The 22,395-nt window shown below is 37.6% G+C and overlaps 1 protein-coding gene across 6 annotated transcripts in view; it reads right to left on the bottom strand.

Annotated features, from left to right (window-relative positions):
* Positions 1 to 633: 633 nt before the first annotated feature.
* The window catches only part of RHOBTB1 (Rho related BTB domain containing 1), a 51,984-nt gene continuing 30,222 nt past the window's right edge, over positions 634 to 22,395 (bottom strand). For all 6 annotated transcript variants that reach the window (XM_063435207.1, XM_063435210.1, XM_063435211.1 and 3 more), the window contains exons 2-10: positions 16,153 to 16,354; positions 15,501 to 15,604; positions 8,768 to 8,953; positions 7,586 to 8,547; positions 6,562 to 6,680; positions 5,812 to 5,962; positions 3,611 to 3,699; positions 1,957 to 2,062; positions 634 to 870 (exon numbers count right to left, since the gene is read on the bottom strand). In XM_063435207.1, coding sequence (XP_063291277.1) covers positions 698 to 870; positions 1,957 to 2,062; positions 3,611 to 3,699; positions 5,812 to 5,962; positions 6,562 to 6,680; positions 7,586 to 8,547; positions 8,768 to 8,953; positions 15,501 to 15,604; positions 16,153 to 16,344 — 2,082 coding nt within the window. In that variant the 5' untranslated portion in view covers positions 16,345 to 16,354 and the 3' untranslated portion in view covers positions 634 to 697. The remainder of the gene's footprint in view (positions 871 to 1,956; positions 2,063 to 3,610; positions 3,700 to 5,811; positions 5,963 to 6,561; positions 6,681 to 7,585; positions 8,548 to 8,767; positions 8,954 to 15,500; positions 15,605 to 16,152; positions 16,355 to 22,395) is intronic.

The following is a 22,395-nucleotide window of genomic DNA, read 5'->3' as shown; positions in this document are numbered from 1 at the left end:
CTATACATTTATATATTAAAATAAAAAAAAACATAAATTATATGTACCTGAACCTGAAGATTTTGTCTGATTGTTGAGAATTGTCATTTTGTGGTTGTTTGTTTTTAACCATGTTACATACATACAACGTTAAAAGTGATTGTCGAGCTCTCCACTTACTAAGGTTAGCTTGACACAATACTTACTATAGGACACCTCATTACACTGTGATCAAGTCAAAGGTCCGAACCAGAGTCATGCTCTACCCCATCACATACACATATAGAAAGTCTGTATTGGTTGGGGTTGATTCTTATTTTAACCCCAAAACGGTTGATGCTCATAATAGAAGGTAAGATGTTGCTTCCATGGTGGCTATCCCTGTATTTAGTGTTTTGTATATCTTCGAAATATACATTGTATTGCGACAGGTGACGGTAAAACCATAATTTCACAAAATATTGTACCTTTTCTCTCTCGGGTCTGACCGGATGAGTAGCAAGACCGTATGCCAGCTTAAGAGTAAAAGATTGTGAGTCTTTGACCTGCTTGAAGTAAAATTGTGCTTTGATCATATAAACGATAAATGCACACATGTGGATTCAAATCAGTGCTTGAAACCTAAATACTGTACAGCTTAATTTGTTTTTCTTAACATTAAGACATCATGTTAAATTTACATGTGTTTTGTTTCTATAGTCTGCAACAGCATCGTTGCTTAAGCGAAGGCTGCGGATGACGAATTCCAGAAGCACCACTTGCGTTTTGAGCGATATTTGTTAAGAGCACTGTCCTCTTTCTCCCTCTCTTTTTTCACCCTTTGGTAATGGTCTTCTTCTTTTAGGTACCACACTGGTGGCCAACGATGTCTTTCAAAATATTCCTGATTTTCTGGGGGAGAAAAATAAAAGAAGAAAAAAAAAAAACTTATTTAGATATTTTTTTTTATCAATCAGGATTCTTGGTAAGCATGGTTTAAAAATAAATAAATAAAAATGCATACACGAAGGAGAAAAATCTCAAATTAAATAAAAAAAAAGAATAAAAAGTTTTTTTGAAGAAATTGAAACTTTGCACTCATGTTATCTTCTTGTGAGAACATACTGCTTGAATCATAAAAGATTATGCATTTTCACCAAACAATTCCAAAAGGTTATCTAATTTTTAGATAATTACTCATTAACCAGCAATAAATAAAAAAAAACTAAAACAAAGGTCACATGAAGCTAAATGTTGCTTCACACAAGGGAACAAGGGACAATAGGAAAACTAACAAATCATAACAACTTCATCAGGTCTAAAATGATCAAGGTTAAAGGGACACTAGGTACCAGACCACTTCAGCTCACTGTGTATTTCTAACACTACCAAATCACTTCACTCTTCCCATAACTTAATGTTAGGCAAAACAACACAACACGTTCTATTACAAAAGCCATTCTGTAATATAGTGTTTATGTGTGCTCACATTCCCAACAATTCTTCAATTTAAAAAAAAAACAAAAAAAAAAAAAAAAAACACCTCCAAAATTTGAAATTAAGTGTTCTGGCAATACATATTTTTGGTATTAAACATTGTTACACCTACTTCCCTATTGCAAACTAATATGAATGTTAAAACTGCCCATATGTATACAAAGATTTTGCAAGCTACAATTAGAAATCTTGTTTAATTTCTCCTTTTCTCTGTATCATATAGATCTATAGTGACAATAGAATGACAGGGAGCCAAGGTGGAGACTTTCAGTTGCATGATAAAGAGGTGTGAATTTCTACATTTCATATTATATAACACCACAAATGTAAATTTTTTTTACAAATGTTTATAATATTAAAAAAATAAAATAATAAACACTTCCTGAAGAAGTGATAGTTTCCCACTAAAGTTTATATATATATATATATATATATATATATATATATATATATATATATCTATATATATATATATAAATAGCCCAAAAATTATTAACATACCTGCAGATTTAGACTTTATGTCCTTGCGAAATTTGGAGCACACGCTGTTATAGTTTGTGCAGATGTGGTGTAAGCACCATGCTGCTAATTGATGGGCATTGTGAAACTGCAAATAAGAGAGAAGTACTTAAATATTGTGTTATGCATGAGTCATCTAAGGTCACAGTTCTGTTTGAAAAACCCTTACATATCATGAACGTTGGGTCATTAGATTATTAGGTCAGATAGAATCTTCAAACACATTCTGGATGCTCGGATAAAGATCAGTGAACACGATCCCGGTATTTTCATGTCGGTGTTAGGCATGGAATGTTTTAGTTTGGTTTCTAAAAACCACTCAAGTCATTTCCACATTAAGAGACTGCACAATCATACTTTCATAATAAAATGTCAACACTATTCTATTGTTTTATCTTAATGACATCTGGGTATATATTATTACACTTGCACAATAAAAGTTTGTCCTGTGTTTCTGTTTCATGGGGCAGTTGTAGGGGAGGGTCATGGAGGACATGGCGGTGTCTCTTTTGGCTCTCTGCTGATGTCCATGCACTAAAACTATTATCAATTATTGGATCTCATACACTATTTGTTATTGTGATACAATGTATTTAGCCTATACCCTTGAATGTTTCTGCATCCCCTTTCTGCTTTTTGCACCCACGGCAATATTGAAACCCTTAATAAATATAATTTATTTTTATTTTTTTATAAAAGTTTGGTCTGTGTTAACCTTTTTAAGAAAAAGGAAGAGGCTGCTATTATGAAGGCTCATCCAGAATGTTAATTAGTATGTAGTAAGCCCTTTTCATTTCAAGTTAGACAGCTGGAAGTAATAACTATCCTTCTGTTACTGTTACCAAGAAGTAAAACCCACAACAAAAGTTTAAACACACACGTGCACAACACTACTTAACAACATAGGACAGAGTTTAAAATACTAACAAAACAGCAAGTTTAAAAGCTTTTCATAATCTTATTACACTAAAAACTTAAACAACTGGGCAGATATGCCTTAGAAGAACCAAACCAGAAAAGTTCTAGCAATCAAAATAACGACCTTAGCTGCAGTGGGTTCTTATCACATTCAGCGGCTCAACAGGGTTAATTAACATTGGCGGTAGGAAGGACCAAGTAGCTTAGGGATTTTACAGAACAAAATTCTAGTTTAGAACAGCAGACCCGAGGTCTTGTTTACTTTAATGATTACACAAATGTCTGTGATAGTTTAAAACTGACTTCACGATTCTATTTACAAAATCGTGAATTCACAATATATTAGTACTTAGCAATTTAACCTCATATTGCCAACTTTATAAAATGCTCTTTAAAAAAATAAAAAATTAAAAAAAAGAAGGCAAATACAACACAAAAATAAAAATGAATAAACAAACCACCTTGTACAGTATTTTAAATTGGTGGCTTTTTTTTTTTTTTTAATCCCAATTGCCCCAGTCATGGAACATTTGATGATCCATAAAGCAAAATGCCTTTTACTTATCTGAATGAATACTCTTTGCATGACTTTTAGCCGGATAATCCCTACTGCAAGATTAAGACCTCTACAGCTGCTATTCTTCTGCCTGCGCGCTGCCACTATGTTTAGAATAGAATGCCTTTCAAAAAGTGGTTGAGGCAACATAAAAATACAGACCTGTGCAAGTTCCAGGTACATCAGCACTTCTTGATCGATATCAACGCCATTCACCGAAGCCTTGGTCAGCTCCTGGACCGCATGCTGTTCTGCAGAACAAAGAAAATTCCACACTCAGTGACGTACTTAATAAATATTCCAAACTATATTTATAAACCAAAACAATAAACAACCTTTCTCAGCAAAACCTAGGAATACAGCAACAGAAACATACATACAAAAAAACAAAACAAAACAAAAAAATTATATATATATATATATATATATATATATTAACCCTTTAAGTGCACATAGGGTTACCAAGCATTGCAATGCCTTATTGAAATCTTTGAAACTTCTAGAATTAAGGGTTGTATGCTCATGAAAGGGTTACTTCAAGCAACATAACCACCACAGCCTGCTGTAGTGATTATGATGCCAGGGATATACTGGCCATGTTCCCCAGGTAATGGAGCAAATGGCTTACTAATGGTTTGCTCCTTTACCGGGGTACCCGCTGGGCTCCTGGTCATCTCTCCTCACTGCTCACGAACGTCCAAGTTCTGCATGGCTGCAGACGTAGAAAACAACAGAGTCACCATTCATTGTCTAGAGCTTTAGCCTACCTGTGACACAGTATGCAACAATGAGACAAACTAAAACACACACACACACCATGCTGCCAGGTGGCATTATACATCAGGCAGCCAAGGGGTTAAACTCGATACGTACAGCATTTCACAGCGGAACGCTGCACATGCTCTGATCACTATGACAATCTAAAAATCACTGAAGTGGTCATGGTGCTTGGAATAACCCTTTAATGCAGAATATTAGAAAGCGGGGGAAAATAACGGGACAATTTAAAATATTAGCGGTAACAAGCTCATTGGGCTCATAAATTTGTTTCCCCAAGTACTAAAACTGGGTATATAGAGGATTACATCATTATTGTTCTTTCTATAGAACCAACATGTTCCACAATAGGTAGAAAAACAAACAAGCAGTTTTAAAAAAGTAAAGTTGGACATACAGTAACAAGAGTTGGTGATGACCATGCTCATGGTTTAGTGTCACAAACATAGACTTGTCAGGGAAGGTGTCTCCATCTAAGCCCAAAAGTGATCATTTATAGAACGCTCTCAGCATGCAGCAGTAGTAAATTTGTGTTTGGCTGGCTAAAGATCATAGGATTTGCATTCTATGATGTATTGCAATTGCATTTGTATAATGCATCATAGAATACAAACACTCTAAGAAACCTAGCAACAGAAGGCATAACAAGGGACGGCTATCATATCACTTACTGCCAATAAACTTATGGCCAGCTTCTTCAAGCCTCACAAGCCTGTACAAGTGAACTATTAAACAAGGCCTTCTATAAGCACACCTTAACAATTATGTGGCATAGCATAATCATTATCCCTTCATCCATGTAATCATTAGCATCCTGTGAAGTAGTAAAACTTGGTTCATCTTACACAATGATGTCCTACATTGAAATGCTAGCCTGTAGATCAGGGGTTCTCAACCTTGTCCTCAAGGACACCCTACCAGTCCAGGGTTTAGGGATTACCTGGGTGTGTCTAAAGTGTTTAGAAAAAATAAAAACATTTCCCCCTTTTCCTAAACACCTTAGACACACCCAGGTAATCCCCAAATCCTGGACTGGTAGGGGGTCCTGAGGACTGGGTTGAGAACCCCTGCTGTAGATCTTTCAAAAGCTTGTGTGTTGGGCTCAGTAATGGACACATTCACTCATCAAGCTTCCAACTGGACAGTGCTGATCTAAAGGTCTTAAACACACTCTGTATAGGAGATCGATATATAGATTTCTGTTCAAGGTCTATTTTTTGTCTCAAATATATGTACAAAATTGTCCTTCTCAAACTGAAATTAAAGCAGACTAATCTAGACTGGGGAAAAATGCATTTTAATAAAATATATTTACATCATACACATACACACACTCATTAAAAGGCATTTTCCCCCAGTCTAGATTGGCCTGCTTTAATTTCAATGTATATACACACATATTTCACAATGCAAAAAAAAAAAAAGACAGCTATTCGCAGGGTACATGTGTAAGAAAAGATTTTGCTTTAAGACGGAAATTCTCTTGTCATACTGTACACATAATATTGAATGACAACGCTGGCTCAAGTGAAGGGCAAAACAGGTTAAGTCCATTTGATGTAAAACAAATAATTTTTCGCACTTACCAGTAAGTGCAACCAAATGCGGAAGGCAGATTCTGTTTGCCAATGCTATAAGCTCCAGAGGGTCCATTTCAGAAGAAAATGATAACTGCTTAATATACAAGTAATCTAACACCGCCTGCATTGAAGATTTGCTTGCATTGGGAAGATCAATCTGCAAGGGTAAGAGGAAAATAAGTGATCTGTATGGAATATCAGAAATGCATGCAAGGACATTCGATGACCCATGTAATCTACACAGAAAAAGGTGACCGATACAATTTATTCATCCATTTTCCAGGAATATCTAACAAGAACCTCACTTGCGAAATCAAGTATTCAAAAGTAATTTTCAATATCTACAGTTCCAACATTTGGCTAAATCAGAGGATTCCACAACAGATATGAAATATACGCCAACATATTTTATCATTGTCTGTGAACTTGGTAAAAAAAAACAAAAAACCAAAAAAAAAAAAACAGTGGTACAAAAATTGAGGTGTCCAATCTTAACTCTCAAGTTACTGTCCACCCATGGTCATGCATTGCATTATAGGAATTATAGTCCTAATGACAGCTGACAAAGTGAAGATAAATATTGTTGCTGTGGACATTTGAATTACATTTTTAGATGTAAAGGATAGAAAGAAACAGCTTTTTGCTGTTCGCTATAGTAGATGAAAAAAAAATGTTCACATTGCAGAACCACTCACAAGTGAAAAGGGTTAAGAAGAACAAGAGGAAATAAATAGCTCAAAATACTCAAAAATGTACCTCGCTATTTGCACTTTCTACAAAGGAGCCCCCGAACATTGCAGCCATCCATTCACAGCTACAGATTAGCAGAGGCTTATGGGCACTGATGTTTCCATCATCCAATGTAAAAGTCACATCTGGAACAAAGATAACAAAAATAAAAAACAGAAAAGTGGGTTATTGGTGAATATGTCCGGACATCGTTTTCTAGACGGAGTACCTGGGAGTCAGACATAATGCAGGATTAGATTATAATGTGTATTCACTATTAAAACATAGCTCTCTCCCCCCGCTTCTGCCTTTGGTATGACAATCAAGGTGCAATGAATTACTAATATTCCGTTGAAATCAAGCAGACAGTCAGCTGGTCTTGCCCAAGGACAGATGACAGTTTGCTTTACAGCTGTTGAACTACAACCTCCATAATGCTTAGCTAGTCTCTGGCCAAGAATAGAAGAGGTTGGCAAGTACCAAACTTTGATTCTGCTAAACAGCAGCCATAACAGTCACAGCATGTATACATTGGGGAGATCAAGGTCGGATAATTAGGTCTGACTTGTAGATTGCACTCCTAGTCATACCAAATGTGTTCGGTTAGGTTGTGTTCTGGAATCTGTGTCGATCATGCATTGTTTTCCATATGATAAACTATTTGTGTGAATGGCCATTGCTTGGATACATGGATGTGGTCATGTTCCAATAGGAAAAGGCCTTTGCCAAATGTTGCCAGTTGTTAAGAACAAGCTACATTTGCAATAGCTACAATGTACTTGGGCAGTAATTGTTCACATTTGTGACCCAAACCTTTTACAGGCTTAGCTTTCAAAATAAATACATTAATAAATAATACAAATTGATGTTAAGAAGTGCCAAAGAATAACAAATCAAATCCATAACAGAACAGATCCACAAACCTTCCCTTGAGTGCGAAACCACCCATGGGGCTATAGATTATTATCCTGCTTGTCACAAAAATAAAAAAAAATTACACCAGAAAGAAAAAGTTCAAAAAGTCAATGTTTTGTATCATACATTTACTTACCAGAAAAAGTTGCCTTGGAAAGACATTCTTTAATTCGGTTTGATTTCCGTACATGGAATGCTTTTGTGATCTCCTGATTCATGAAGGCTTCTTTATTGGTTATATTTTCAACCATCATGCGCAAGTCAAAGACTTCAAGGATTTCTGCAATCTGGGCCACTCGCATCAAACCCTTTTCATTTTCATCTAACTGTCCAGTGTAAAGAAACCGTAAAACGGTTTTAAAAGGCCCATATTGTATAGAGGAATCCATTCGTACCACTGTCATTGAACAAGTCCTGCTTGAGATTGGGTTGTTCAACAGTTCTTGATGCATGCTGAGGAAGCCTTTACTCCAGGAGGATAGAGATATGCAGTTTTCCTCATCAAAGTCAGTGGTTAGTAACGTATCATCACTTCTTGATATCCGAAGACACGCATTGGAAGGTTTCAAGGAAGCTACATCTGTATCCTCATCTGTATCAAGGCTTAATGTCCTCATAAGCAAGTCCTTGATTGGCCTTTCCTTCTTTGAACATCTATCTACGGGGTTTTGGAACTCTTCATTTTCCATTAAAAAAAGGTCATAAAATTTTGAAGAGGAGGTAGAAAGGTAAATCTTATGAGCAAAGATCCTTTTTTGGTCCTGAAGGACAAACATGACATCTGCACACAAAGGATTGTCCAACAGATCGCCAGCATCATTTATGTTAACTGCACTGGATTCCGGTATCTTAATAACCGGAGGCGGTGCTTTAGGGGGGAGGAAAGGAGCTTGTAAAAAAGGTTTCTGAACTTTTTTCAAATGGGATTTCCAAAACTGGAGATGCCTCCGGGAAATCAAAGCAGCCCTGATTGCATTGTCAAAAACATCCTTAATACCAAATTGATCAAACACACTGGTTTCATAATATGGAATCCCAAGCTCTTTGGCCACTTCCCTTCCCCTTTCTGGTGGCAAAATATCACCTCTTTTGATTGGTCTAAAGGAAAAAACAAAATATATGTATATATATATATATTAAAATAATTCAAATACAGTTTTCTGCATATCTGTATTGACATTTAAACATAGTACAAACACTTTGATAAATATTTGATATTTAGATATACTGGATCTTTCATCAGAAGGCGGCACACATATTGTACATTCTACATACATACGGAAATAATACAATGTTAAATGCAAATTACAGGGCTTACCTGGCTAATGGTCTTCTTGCCCGATTTACGGCCTCCAGATCAGCATAGCGCAAGTCTAGTTGACAGCCAACTAAAATTACAGGTGTTCGGGGACAGAAATGTTTGATTTCTTGAGCCCACATGGTTTTAACATGATTTAAAGAATTGGGATTTGCAATTGAAAAGCACAGTACAACCACATCCGACCTGGAAAACACAATATGGATATATATGTTTAATTATTTAACACATCAGGCAGAAAAACACAAACACAAACTGGACGGGTTATTTTTTTTAAAAAGTGATTTTAAGGTAAAATGAGCTGAACTTGGAGATTTCCCCCCCCCCCCTACCCCCCCCCCCCTTTCACCCACCGTGGCAATTTTGACCTCAACATAAGAAATTCACTTTGAATTCTCACTTTTTTGAATAACCTTGTAAGTGAATTGCTATAAATGTTGTGTCCAACCCCAGATCTTGAAACCCAATCTATAGGTTTGTAATTCCCTGATTAAGCACAGGTGGTTAGCTAAAAAGGTTGAACAAAATAAATAAAGTATATGATCAACATTCAAGGAGCTATATCCAGAAATCTGAATTCATTCATATTCCACATTTCTAAGCAAATTATAACGGGAGACTGAAATGCAAAATGTTAAACAGAATGGTTATGTCTACCATACCAACAGCCTCTGGAGGCGATTCCACTGAAATAGTGGATTCAAATTGCACTATTTTCAATCCGTTGATCTCAAAGAGACTTTGTCTCGCATGCGCACATGCCTCGGATTGGCTAAAATCATACATTTTGAAAATCTCAGCCAAGGAAGCGGGACAGCAGCACGGAGACAGTCGCTGCGAGGTAGAAGAAGCTAATTTAAACAGCCTTTTTCCCCCCAGCAAACGCTACTGTTTCTTTAACCAATAGTTCATGCATGCACTTGTTATTTTTCTAGGTTTCTCTAGATTGGCAGGCATATCCTATGCCAGACACACACTGTCTAAAAATAATATGCTAATAACTGTGCACTGCAGTTTTCTTCTCTTCATAATCAGGAAAATGATTTCCAAGCCAAATATAAACTATATGGCTGGTTTTATGCTCAAACATGTCTCACTTATAAATAACACCTAAATAAATGCATGCTGCTTGTCTGATTAAAACAAGCTTGTTATGGATAAGAAGAAAAAAACAAAAACACTACTCTAGAAGTAATGAAGGGATACATTTGCAAACGGGCACTATTGACAAAGCATTTATTCACGTGAATGGATGTCAAAAATCAATCTCAATCTCCAGGAACTGCTTCTAATGCTGGATACATGTTAAATGCGTTTCTATTCTCTTGCAAATTATGTAACATAAGCTTGGTCAACGGGGACATCTGCAAAAGCACCAATTCTCTCAAACCTCTGCAATATAAAGAATATAACGTATGTCGCAATTCTATCACATGAAAAAAAGGTAACACACATACCATCCATCATGAAACAGGAGGCTTGAAAACAAACTTTAAATTGTGGGCGGATCATATACATTACTGGTATATATTTAATGTACATACAGTAGATCATGGATAATCCATACGTCTTTGGGGATATGGCTATGGGAATATCAAATTTAAAGGATAAATGATCTTGTATGTGATCCCATTTTAATATTGTTTATGCGGCAAAAAAAAGGCAGTTTATGCATTAATGCTGATCAGATAATAAAGAGAAAAAAAAATTCAAGTGGATAATCAATGACTTACTGCATATATTTATAAATAGCAACGTGCATTTAACAGAAGAAACATTGTGTCCTAATAATGCTAAATGGGGCTTCTTATTTTTTGCACTTCTATATTTATAGAATTCATATACCTCTCCTCTGTCCCTCTTTAAGCCTACAATGATGTGGGGTTCGGTAAATCGCTTTATCATGACAGTCTTGACACAGTCTCCTGATACTGTTAAATAATTATTTTTCACTCGTACATATATAGTCCATGAGAACTCAATTTGTGGAATGTGTTCCACAAAGAATTAGTTGTTTAATACTAATTATCACTGTTGGGTGGGGCGGGGCCAGGCCGCCGAGCCGAGCGGCAGCCATCCTTGCCAGCTCCGGCACCAAGCGACACAAAACGCACGCAAACGGGCACAAAACCTACCACCACACTCACGAAAAAATGAGCAATCAAGAGGTGAGACACCCAGGAGCATAGAGCCGTGATACCGACCTGACAGGCAACGCCATCGGAGCACGGCAAGCCCCATAAGCCTGAGGCACGCTACACAAGTAGGCAACAGGAAGAGGAGAAGCAGGAGAAACGGCCCGGTCCCGTTCCCCCCCCCACCCGGCCCGGGGGGGTGATCCCGGCCCAAGAGTCCAAGCTTCAGATACTGGAGATGGGGGCATGCCAGACACACAAGGTATGCCCACATTGAGCTAAAATGGCAGACGGACGCTCCACGTCAATACAGCGAGCGGCAACCTGCGCACACGTGGCAGAGGCCCAGGTTGAGAAATCCCAGCCCCTAGAACGGAGGATCCCGCAACTGAACCCCAAAGGCGGCGGACCGGTCGGCATGGAGCCGGCTATGACCTCTGGATTCGGGGGTGGTCCAGAGAATAAGCCCCCACTTCTGTGAGCCCTGTGGCGCTAGAGGGCGTGGGCCCCTTGGCGGACCGGTGGCCGGAGGGACGCACACCGGCGCCATATATGAGACTGGAGGCGGGAGAGGCAAGTTGGGACTGGAGCTCCAGGGGGGCTCTGCTGCAGCTGGGGAGGTGCAGGAGGTTGGAGCCCTGGCTGATCCTACAGGAGGGGGGGGGAGAAGCTGGACAACTGTGGCCTCTGAGTGCCCACAGTGCAGTGGAGCTTACCGCAGGCACGGACGCAAGCCTTGGGGGGGAAGGAGGGGGACCTGCCGTGACAGGAGAAGCTGGGGGGACTCGTGTGGGAACAACTGACCCACTGAGCGCACACAAACCCCGTAATAAGCTACGGCGCAGCCATGCTGGAGGGAAGCCCGCGGACACACTAATTAGGCAGTTGGAAGCCTTGCACTGGACAGTCCTCTCACACAGGGCGCCAAATCACCCGCTCCAGTGAAGCGACTCAGATTTTTCTTTTTTTTTACCTTCCTCTTCCTTTTTTATGAAGTACGTTTTGAAACTCCTAAACATGCAATAGCATATCTATAAATTCTTATACCTGCACTGTTTAAGTAGCTACATTCTGCTCCTGATTGAAGCGTTATGGAATGAAAACGGTAGCACAGTCGCTTACTACTGTGTACATGACAACCTGATAGCTCCATTATCTATTACTGCACAGCAGCTTAAAAAACAAATATACTCCTTATGTTTAAATGTTTGAAAGTTATTTTTACTATTTGTATATCTACTTCATAGCATACATATTGCGCAAATCATGAAAACATAGTCATAATGGTAATAACTATGATTTACTATGGCCACACGATGCCAGACAAATGCACCGCTTTGGCCACAAAAGAGAGTTAAAGCACTCATGTTAACTATACGGAGTACAGCATGTTAAATGTATTAAACATGCCACCTCTCCTTATTGGGGGAGCCCATCTGCATTTCATATAATTTGTCTATGTTTATATGTTTTATGTATATAGACGCACGGATGAATCTAAAGGCTGTCACACTGTGATAATTAGCCGCTCGCTCTTTGACATATCGTAAGCGAACAACAGGAAGACTGTGCTAGCTCAAATACAAAACCGGTTCCTTATACTGGAAACTTAATCGCATGCTCAGATAGACAGAATCAGACTATGCAATAAAGTATAGGGTTATGCTTTTATAGATGTACTGGCTATGTTTGATGATAGCTGAAACTCGCATGTTAGAACCATAACCTACGAGGTGCTAATACCGAGCTCTATGTAAAGAGTCTGTTTATGTATCCCTTAGCTGGAACAGCACCGCCAGCAATAGCCTGCGTAATGTAGTAAGACCACTCAGCCTAACAGTGCATTCACCTGTCTCTGTATTGCTTGTTTATTCTGACTTCTATGCCTCTGCGCAGGCAACCAAATGTTATTTTTAGCAAAAATACAAAAAAAATTACAAAAATGTCTGCCTACGCATTCTTGCGACTATAATAAACATATTCAAAACAAATTATTACTGTTGTATGTCTCTTACCCCTTTCAGGGCTTCAAATTTTAATCCTACACTACTGGACAAGTATAAAAAAAAAAAGTTTCTTGCCATTGCAACCCTTGCGTGTCCACGGCACAACAACTAGATGGTAATTTCTACTCGCTAGGGCAGAATTTTCACTTGCCAATCGCAGGTTGAAGTTGTGAGCCCTGCCACTATACTTCTCATCAACACCAAACAAGGCCTAAAAAACATTTAAAGAATCAATAACACTCTAATTTTCTATATCTACTAAAATTTTAATATATATATATATAAAATTACAAAAAAATTACGGTTAGAGATAGGGTTCTTCTAACGTTATGGTTCCAAAATGAAAAAGACTATGGATACCAAAGGAAAAATTCATAACATTATACATTGTCTGGCAATATGTATTTTAAATTAATATTATAATTCCTTTAAAGATGGAGAGAATGAATTAAATATGGTTTGTGTCTGAATATTGTGTGCAATACAACAAACAAAACAAAACAAAAAAACAGGTTTATTATCCAACCGCTTGCCTACTCCCCACCCCAAAAAGAAATTAATAAATTTAAAAAAAAAAATAGAATTATGAGCCATAAATATCTCTACAGGCACTTCTCCAAGAACCTAAAGATATCCAATCTTTTATTAAAATAAAAAAAATAAAAAAAAGAGAACATGCTTTCTATCCAAGACTTTGCCCTTGGGCGAAATGCTGATTATTCTGGAAGTGCACAGTAAAAGACAAGCTGAATAGAGAAAGTCTGGCCCAGCTATGATTTAAGTGTTTTTTTTAGGTCTATAAACAACATTTTCACTACATGAAGAGAATATATGCAAGCTGTTTGCAATCATTCTACACTCGGCTTAAAAAATTATTTAATGCATGTATATATTTTTCTGTATACCTTGAAGAATAATAATTTAAACTTTATTCTTTAACACCGCTTAGATCTTCAAAATATATTAGATATATACATTTAGCCGCTTATATAAAACCCACAGAGATATAGATTAGCTGAAATGTACTTTAAGTTATACATGCAGTTATGCAATTTCCTGTTGGTTGCCCCACTTTCTAAAAAAAAAAAAAAAAAATGTAGCGACACTGCTATGTGCAATCAGCATACTGTGCCTTTAAAGTGGAAGAGAGTAATGGCAACATAAAAATATAATACCATGTATGGACATGAATGCATAAAGCTATAATTTACAGCACTGTTTACTATAGCGATATTGGCCATACTGGCACACGTCAAGTAAATATTACTTGTTTGTTTGGTGTCGACTATCAGTTCTAGGATTCCCTGCCAAACCTTCATTGGTTACAAACTAAATCATGAACCTTGGTGTGGTCTGCAGCAAATATTCAAGGATCATGTTTTACTACAAGCAACACATGATCTAAAACAGGCTGCACACATTCTGGGGTCAAACGGCACAAGTTATGCCTGGAATAACTATTTGTATAACTTACATTATACATTTGTATAAATATAGACATAAGCACTCTAACCTATTTGCAAACAATGCAGATGCAACTCCTTACTGGTGATACGTGTAGCTTTTCTGCACGAATGTTCCGGTCTATAATTTAATCCTAAACAAACACTTAAGTAATTAATGCTTAGAGTTGGTGCGTGTTCGAGGAAAATAACCCTAGATGGGGACAATCTCCTGTGAACTGTTTACCTAACTGATGTATCCAACACATGCCAGCTCAGGTCATACAGAATAAGTAGAGATTTGTAAGGGTCCTCAAGTACATGTGGGGGGGATTTACTTTAGATTATCAGCTTGACCTTTTCATCTTTTCAACATCTTAAGGGACACATTGTTTATTATTCAAAACTAACGGACTGTCATGTATTTTTTAATGATGGAAACATTCTGGTGCTAAATGCAAGGGTAGAATGTTTTTTTTTTTTTTTTTATTTTTATAATTTACTTGCCAAACCACTGTTAAAAGCCTGTAAGTGTTACATCACTGGGCATATTTGGATAGCATAATAAACCTACAAATCTTGTACTGTGTTTTCACAAATAGTAAGGGCTAATTATAAGGGGGATTACATTATGGGTATGAAGGGGTTATCTTGTCTACAATTCACAACATACAATTAGGTTGTTCCCTTTTTACTGATGCTGCTCCATGTTGCAGTAATCTTCTGACAATGTGTAAGCTACAATTTGTTACCATAATGGAGTATCTATAATGTGGCTTCCTAAATATTAACAAAAAAAGTACAAAGAGAGAAACAGAAATACAAATTAAATATAACTGTGCAGACCGTTGTCTTAACACCATGGGTACCTGTACATAATTTCCTTGTAACACCCTGCTGACTCATTAAGAAAAATAAAAGAATAAAACTATGCATAAAAATACATCCATAGGGCCAATATGAATTGTGCTGCAGAGTTAGTCAATACATGGCACCTTATAAAAGACATGCATAGTATGCGAAATAGGAGACAGGTTTCTGTTTTAGCACAGAAAGCCATTAATCCTTGAAAAAACTGTTTTTATATCTGTACAGTTTTTATATATTGTGCAGTGCTAGGCATTTTATAGCAAGCATTATATGTTTGTACCTTCCATAAGCAAATCGTCTGTCCTTGTGATGGTCACCAAAGGTGTCCCACAGCCGTAGAGAGACACTCACTTCATCAACGACATCCCGGGAGCGTTCAAGGACCTGCACACCATAAATGGAAAATAAAAATTGATATGTCAAAGTATAAAGAAAACAACAGTTTTGAGAACTCTCAATAGCAGGCAAATACAGATCACCGGGGTGTTTGGTTTTATCCATCTTAGAATTTACAATTTAGTCATAAATATCTTGAAGATAGTAAACATATCTGCCCTGAAGAGGGAACCTCCTTGCCCCAAGAGTAGTACATTAAATAATATATTTTACATTTTTCGATTAATACAATACTCTTATGTCGATTCAAATACAAGTTACTTTAATAACTCTTCCCTCTCTGTGAATAAATGAATCACAACGGGATTTTACCTAAATGCAGATATTACTCATGGTAATAAACAAAACAAAAAATAAATATAAATATGTATATATATATATATTTATATATATATTTAAAAAAAAATATATATATTTTTTTAAAGAAAGGGGTCCTGTTTTTTTAAGGGGGGGGGGGTTAGTTAAAATATAGACAGATGCAAGTAAAAGGAGAGGAAGGTGGAGGAAAGTGTCCTTGTAGCATTACAAAAACTTACTTCTTGGCAAACCCGGTACTGGTCAATTGCCCATACTGTAGGCACATGTGTGGCCAGCAGCTGGTACTGTGTTAAGGTTGTGTTACATGCTCTTGCACATATTAGTCGAGTCTTCCCAACTGCGTTGTCTCCCACCACCACACATTTGATGGTCTCCACATTTGGTCTCTCGTAATCCATATCAGTGTCCATTGAAACGGCCCTGAAGAGAGAATAGAACAAACCGTATTATAATCTTTCAGCACTACTAAATGCTAAAAAAGTCACACAAAGAACTGACCTCAGAATAAACCAGAAAGCAGAAAGATGTTCCTTCTTATAGCTACTGAAACCCTCTTAACCGTGAACTCTTGTTTTGACTGATCACACTTGGATGGAGTAAACACATCATTAAATCCTTGTTTTCTACAAACAGAAACCAGTCCTCTTAAGGTATATCTGGAATTTAGAAGAGTTTCTGGAATCTTATGAATTTTATATGCGTTGATGAACAATTTAGAGGCAGCTGAGACAAGATCTGTAATGTTTCTTTTAACCCTGTGTAAGACTAGCAGAAGCCTGTTCCTACTGCCCAATGTTTTCTTCTTTCCCCAATATACTTTTGTAAAAAAACCAACTATTACCAGACACACACAAAAGTAAAAAAACAGTCAAACAAAAAAACACCACAAAATCTCTACAAAACTTATGTTTTAAACAGACCTAGCACAGGTTTATTGTGCTTTAAATAACCATCCATGTTTCATGAGCAGGATGTTCCAAACAAGAAAAAATAGAAGAAAAAAAGTAAACCTTGATAAATCAGACTCAAGAAAAATAATTAACAAAAGAAAGTCACACACATGAAGTTTCTAATTTATCAAGGCTAAAACAGGATTAATTCTGGGGAAAGTGCACAAATGTTGTGACATGATCTATAATGGTTGCACACCATTTACTACTTTGGCCTAGAATAGAAACGGTTTTCCCTTGCTAAATTTTGCCTTCTTGAAGTTGTGGTTCGACTGAACACAAAAGCCGAGAGGCTCATAGAATCACAGGGCTCTTTACTAAAGTGATAATACAAAGTGAATTTCAAATGTAAGGCCAGGGTAGCTGAACTGAAAGAAAAGCTGCCTTAGAGCATTTTTCCAGTTTTATTATTTTTACCTTAATGGTAAAATCTTTTACCTACAGTTACCAGAACAACTACAGCTTATTATAGTAAATCTGGTGTCTATAGTATGTCCCTATAGAGAAAAGGCAGTGTTTACATTATGGCCTAGGACGGCCTTTAGATGTGCTTCCTGGGTTAGTGCACCACAATGTGGAGCACTGCCATTCAGTGTCTCCACGCTCTGCATGGGGGCGCTGAATGCTCCCCATAGAACGTTAAATTGTACACCTCTATGAGGAAATGCTGATTGGTGCAGCGTTTTGCCATGCATGCACAATAGGCTCCCAATGCTTTCCTCTTGGAAAGCATTGGATTGGCTGAAATCATTAATTCGGATGAAGTCAGCCAAGGATGCAGATCGGGGGCAGGGCCAGACGCAAGGAGTGAATTTCCTTTCTAACCTGAGCTAAGGGGGGTTGACCACCTAAACAGTGGTTTTAGAACTATAGAGTCAGGAATACACGTTTGTGTTTCTGATACTATAGAGCCCCTTTAAAATTTCTAAATTCGCACTGTAGTGAAATGCCCCGCCAATGCTGAGTAATGTATGACTGAACTCTGTCTTTTTCTTATTTATTTAGTATATCCATACTATAAATACCAGATACACAACCTTTTGCAACATTTTGTGAAGGTAAAGTGTTAATGTTTCATAATTTACCATAGTTTTCTGTAGTTAAAATACGATAATGATTCTTGTTTTTAATTTGGTGAATACAGTATTCCTAGTGTTTTACTGCAGTGCAGTCATTATACCTGTTAATTTTCACCTTGCGCTCCCTAAGGAAATCACTCATTACACCACTTCAGCTTTCTGCTTTTGAGCCTTGGCGTCTATTCTCTTAGCTTGTTATCTATCAGAAAGAGATTATACTAAACGAAACAATGCCTTATGGAGAGGTGAGCTTTGAATGCTTTCTAGAAAACATGGATCTATGTAGATTTCCATTTTCTGGAAATTATACTCGCTAGTGTATTCATAATAACAGTGACGCCCTATGGGAATAGTAGATTGGCTTATCCACTTTGTATCTAGCTCTCTCCTGAGTTACCAAATGCTAAATAGAACAGCTGCGAAGATCAATTCCCAGAATTCCATTCTCTGTTGCACGTAAATCCCAGGATTGGGGAAAAAAAAAAAATTAACACATTTAAAAGTAATATGAGAAATAATGAGAGGTGGAATAAAAAGAAAAAGTTAAGTAAAATGACGTCTTAAAGTGCTAACCGATGTTTACAAAAATAAAATTATGAAATATAACACTTGGCAACAGTCTCGAATCTGGTAAATCAGTCCTGATTTCGTGCTCCTGCCCCATATCTCAGGATTTACCATTTTTTGGTTTGATGTTCTTATAAAGCACAGTGCAAGCTCAATAATAAAAGTACTAAGGGTTTACCAGGATATGTACACCTATAACAGAATGCTTCAGCAGCAATCTGTGTATGGGCAGTCACGAGTAATTGCAGTGTAGAGCTTCCCACCATCTAGACAGAAATTAATACTGGAATTACATAAACCCTGTAAGAACACCAACATCACTCATGCTGCCCCTCGTTGTCCTAACTTCATAATTGCCAACGTGGGCAAGTTGTTATACAATGTGTAAAGGAACACTGTAGGCATGTCAACAACTTCATCTTATTGAGGTTGATATAGTGCCTGCAATCCTGCCTCCCGAAAAAACCCACAATATAAAACTAATTTGAGGGCTTGGGAATACGGCTTCAAACCACGTCTCCAAACCCTCTGGGTGCAAGAGCTAGAAATCTTACTTCCTGGTTCTCATACCATAACATACAGTGACGTCATGAGAATGATTGAATATGATGATTCTCGATGGAGGAAATGTTGGTGCATTGTGGCGAGCGCCACTCACGCGCCTACATTCCCCAATGCTCCTCTATGAGGAGCGTTGAATTGGCACGCCTCCAGGATGATGCAAGCCAAGAAGGAGGTCTCAGAAAGGGTGAGTAATTAGTTTATTTTTTTTACATTTTTTTTTGTGCAGATTGGGAGAAGGGGTAAAATGTTAAGGGGCACCCGGACTCTAGCGTTAGGAATACATATATGTTTTTTACAAAACATAGAGGATAAAAATATATATATATATATATATATATATATATATATATATATATATATATTGCAAGTACTCAATGTCTCAAGCAAGAAAGTTACTCTAGTGACAATGTGAATTACACCACAGTAAAAAGAAACTCACTAAGGGAAAGTAGCTAGTATATATTCTGACTTTGTAACATATTTACAAATTTCTGGTTGGTGGAAGGTGCTTGGCAGGTAAACCAGCTCTATACAAAAGGTTTATTCCAGTAACAAATATATATATAGTATGTAAGCAAGTGATTATATATATATATATATATATATATATATATATATATATATTTTTTTTTTTTTTTTTTTAAAGGCCTCTTTTTCTAGTACCAGGAATGACGCTCTGAATCAAGAAATGAACCGAACATGCGCAAGCAGGTTCTTCCAAGTGTCTGGTACGTGGCGACTCTGTAATCGTAAATTCAGTTTGAATTACAGATGGACCCAAACAAATCTTCAAGTCTATTATTTAGTGATTAAATCACAGAGAATGATATCATATCAATATATAAAAAGGAAGAACAAATGGCTCACTTTCAAATGCAGGCCAATTAAAAGAGGCCGCTATGTAGCGGTCTGGCATTGCCTTTAGACGTTAGACTGCTGCCACAGTGTTTTTAAACTGTATCTGCAGATTTCTAGGAAGCAGACTGTCTGGTTCATTTTTCGTCCCATTATCAATGCCAGAGCTGGAAGAAGTCATTGCAGGAATACATATGATAGCCACAAGCGTAGAAGCAGACAGGCTTAGAGGGGAACTGATCAATACAAGTCAGACAGAGGATAAAAGCAATGAGAATGAAGCATAGAGACCATTTCCACTCAGCAGGAGACCTCAAACCTGTGCATGATGAATTGATAAGCGTTTAATTTAGCTGTTCAGAGCCAATAATTTTGTAATTTATGCTTAAGATCTGTAACCTTGGTAAGGGAGGAAACACATTATTCTTTGCACAAAAGGAAAGTGGTGAGTGGTTTAAAAAAGAGACATGGTACTTGAAATGTCAGTAGAGATGAAATTAAACAGAATCCTTATCACAAGTTTATCATTTCTGCCATTTTGTAGTGGATTACAAAATTTTCCTTACGTCACCTTCTTATTTTGTTTGTTGCGGTATTTTTGACGAAGAAAGCAGTAATTCAAATATCAAGGCCTAGTAGAACAATCAAACCTACTCTTCTAATTTATTTACATATTGTGCTTTTAGTCTACGTGCGAGAGCCTGGAATATAAGTAGTTTGAACCCATTGGTGGTAAATGGCCACATTTAACAAAGTGAAACTTTCTGGCGCATGGACAATGTGTAAGTTAACATGAGTTTATTAAAGTGCTGAAATCAACACTTCAAGAACAATTTGTAGAAACAAATGGCTGTCTGTCAGACAGCCAGGGATGTTTTTTTCAGATTCCATCAATTTCACGAAGTTAACGGAAAAGGCAGGCACACTCTGCTAGAGCATACCAGACTACTCTCCCACGTAAAAGTGTGCCTGAGTGTGTCCTCTGAATCCACTTTTAACCCAGTTAATGTCACTAGAACAGTCATGGCCATGGACCTAACATCACCTGTTTAAACCAAAAACATCCATAAAACTTTGCAAGCCATAAGGCAGGAAGAGCAGCATGGGAGGAGTGGCTCTTAAAACGTATGTGTATTTACCTTTAACCCCTTAAGGACCAAGCTTCTGGAATAAAAGGGAATCATGACATGTCACACATGTCATGTGTCCTTAAGGGGTTAAATAACCCTGGACTAGAGTTAAACGCAGTTTTGTGTGAAGCGGAGGTGCTGCACTTCCTAATTTTCAGCTCTGTAAGGTTCCTATAATGCACAATGACCATTTCCTCCCTTTATTAAAGGACCACTATAGGCACCCAGATCACTTCAGCTCAATGAAATGGTCTGGGTACCAGGTCCCTCTAGTTTTAACCCTGTAGCTGAACACATAGCAGTGTCAGAGAAACTGCTATGTTTACACTGAGGGTTAATCCAGCCTCTAGTGGCTCTCTAACTGACAGCCGCTAGAGGCGCTTCCGCGATTCTCACTGTGAAAAATCACAGTGAAAAGACGCTGGACGTCCATAGGAAAGCATTGAGTAATGCTTTCATATAGGCTGTTTGAATGCGTGCACGGATATTGCCGTGCATGCGCATTCGGATCTGATGTCAGCAGGGGGAGGAGAGTTCCCCAGCACAGAGGGAGCCCGGCACTGGAGAAAGGTTAGTGGCTGAAGAGGTTTTAACCCCTTCAGCCCAGCGGCAGGGGGGCCCTAATGACCCTATAGTGCCAGGAAAACAAGTTTTTTCCAGGCACTATAGTGCTCCTTTAAGGATACACACACGCAAGCAAGCATGGGACTAATTTCTTTGTGCTGGACGGCAGCCTGAGCCTGATGAGCCTTGCATTATATTCCATTACTTTTTTATACTTTGCTTTTCAAAACAAACTTGTTAGCTACATTTTGTTACTTCCTCTTAAGTTTCAGTTCCTATTTAATAAGCATCTCCTACAGTTATATAGAAAGAGGATTAACAGATATACAAGTAATAAATATTAGAAATTTATGAAAAACTCCAAGGGACACAGTCCAAAACATTCCACTTCTTCCCAGGTGATCTTGCTTCTTATGTAGTTTGGAGGTATTTCCGTGGGTAAATAAAGAAGTTGGAAGGAAGGAGAACCTAGAGTTTAGTATTTCTTGATACGTGGAGACATACACCTTTATGTTGTACAAGAGCTCACATATTAAGGTGCTTCAGAACCAGCTCCAGCATAAATGGCGTGCGGTCTTATAATCCACACTTATGGATATATAAACTCCTTTTGTAGACTATTATATTATTCTGGAAAATTCTGTACGGTGTCCTTTAGACTTTTTCATAATTTTCTTATCATATTCATTACTTGCATATCATTAGGTGCAGCCTGTTGAGTTGTGTTGTTTTTTTTGGGGGGGGGGGTTACT

The sequence above is a fragment of the Pelobates fuscus genome, chromosome 10, assembly GCF_036172605.1.
Source record: "Pelobates fuscus isolate aPelFus1 chromosome 10, aPelFus1.pri, whole genome shotgun sequence".
Taxonomy (NCBI): Eukaryota; Metazoa; Chordata; class Amphibia; order Anura; family Pelobatidae; genus Pelobates; species Pelobates fuscus.
Note: the sequence above shows the minus strand (reverse complement) of the source record. Positions and strands in the feature narration are given on the sequence as shown.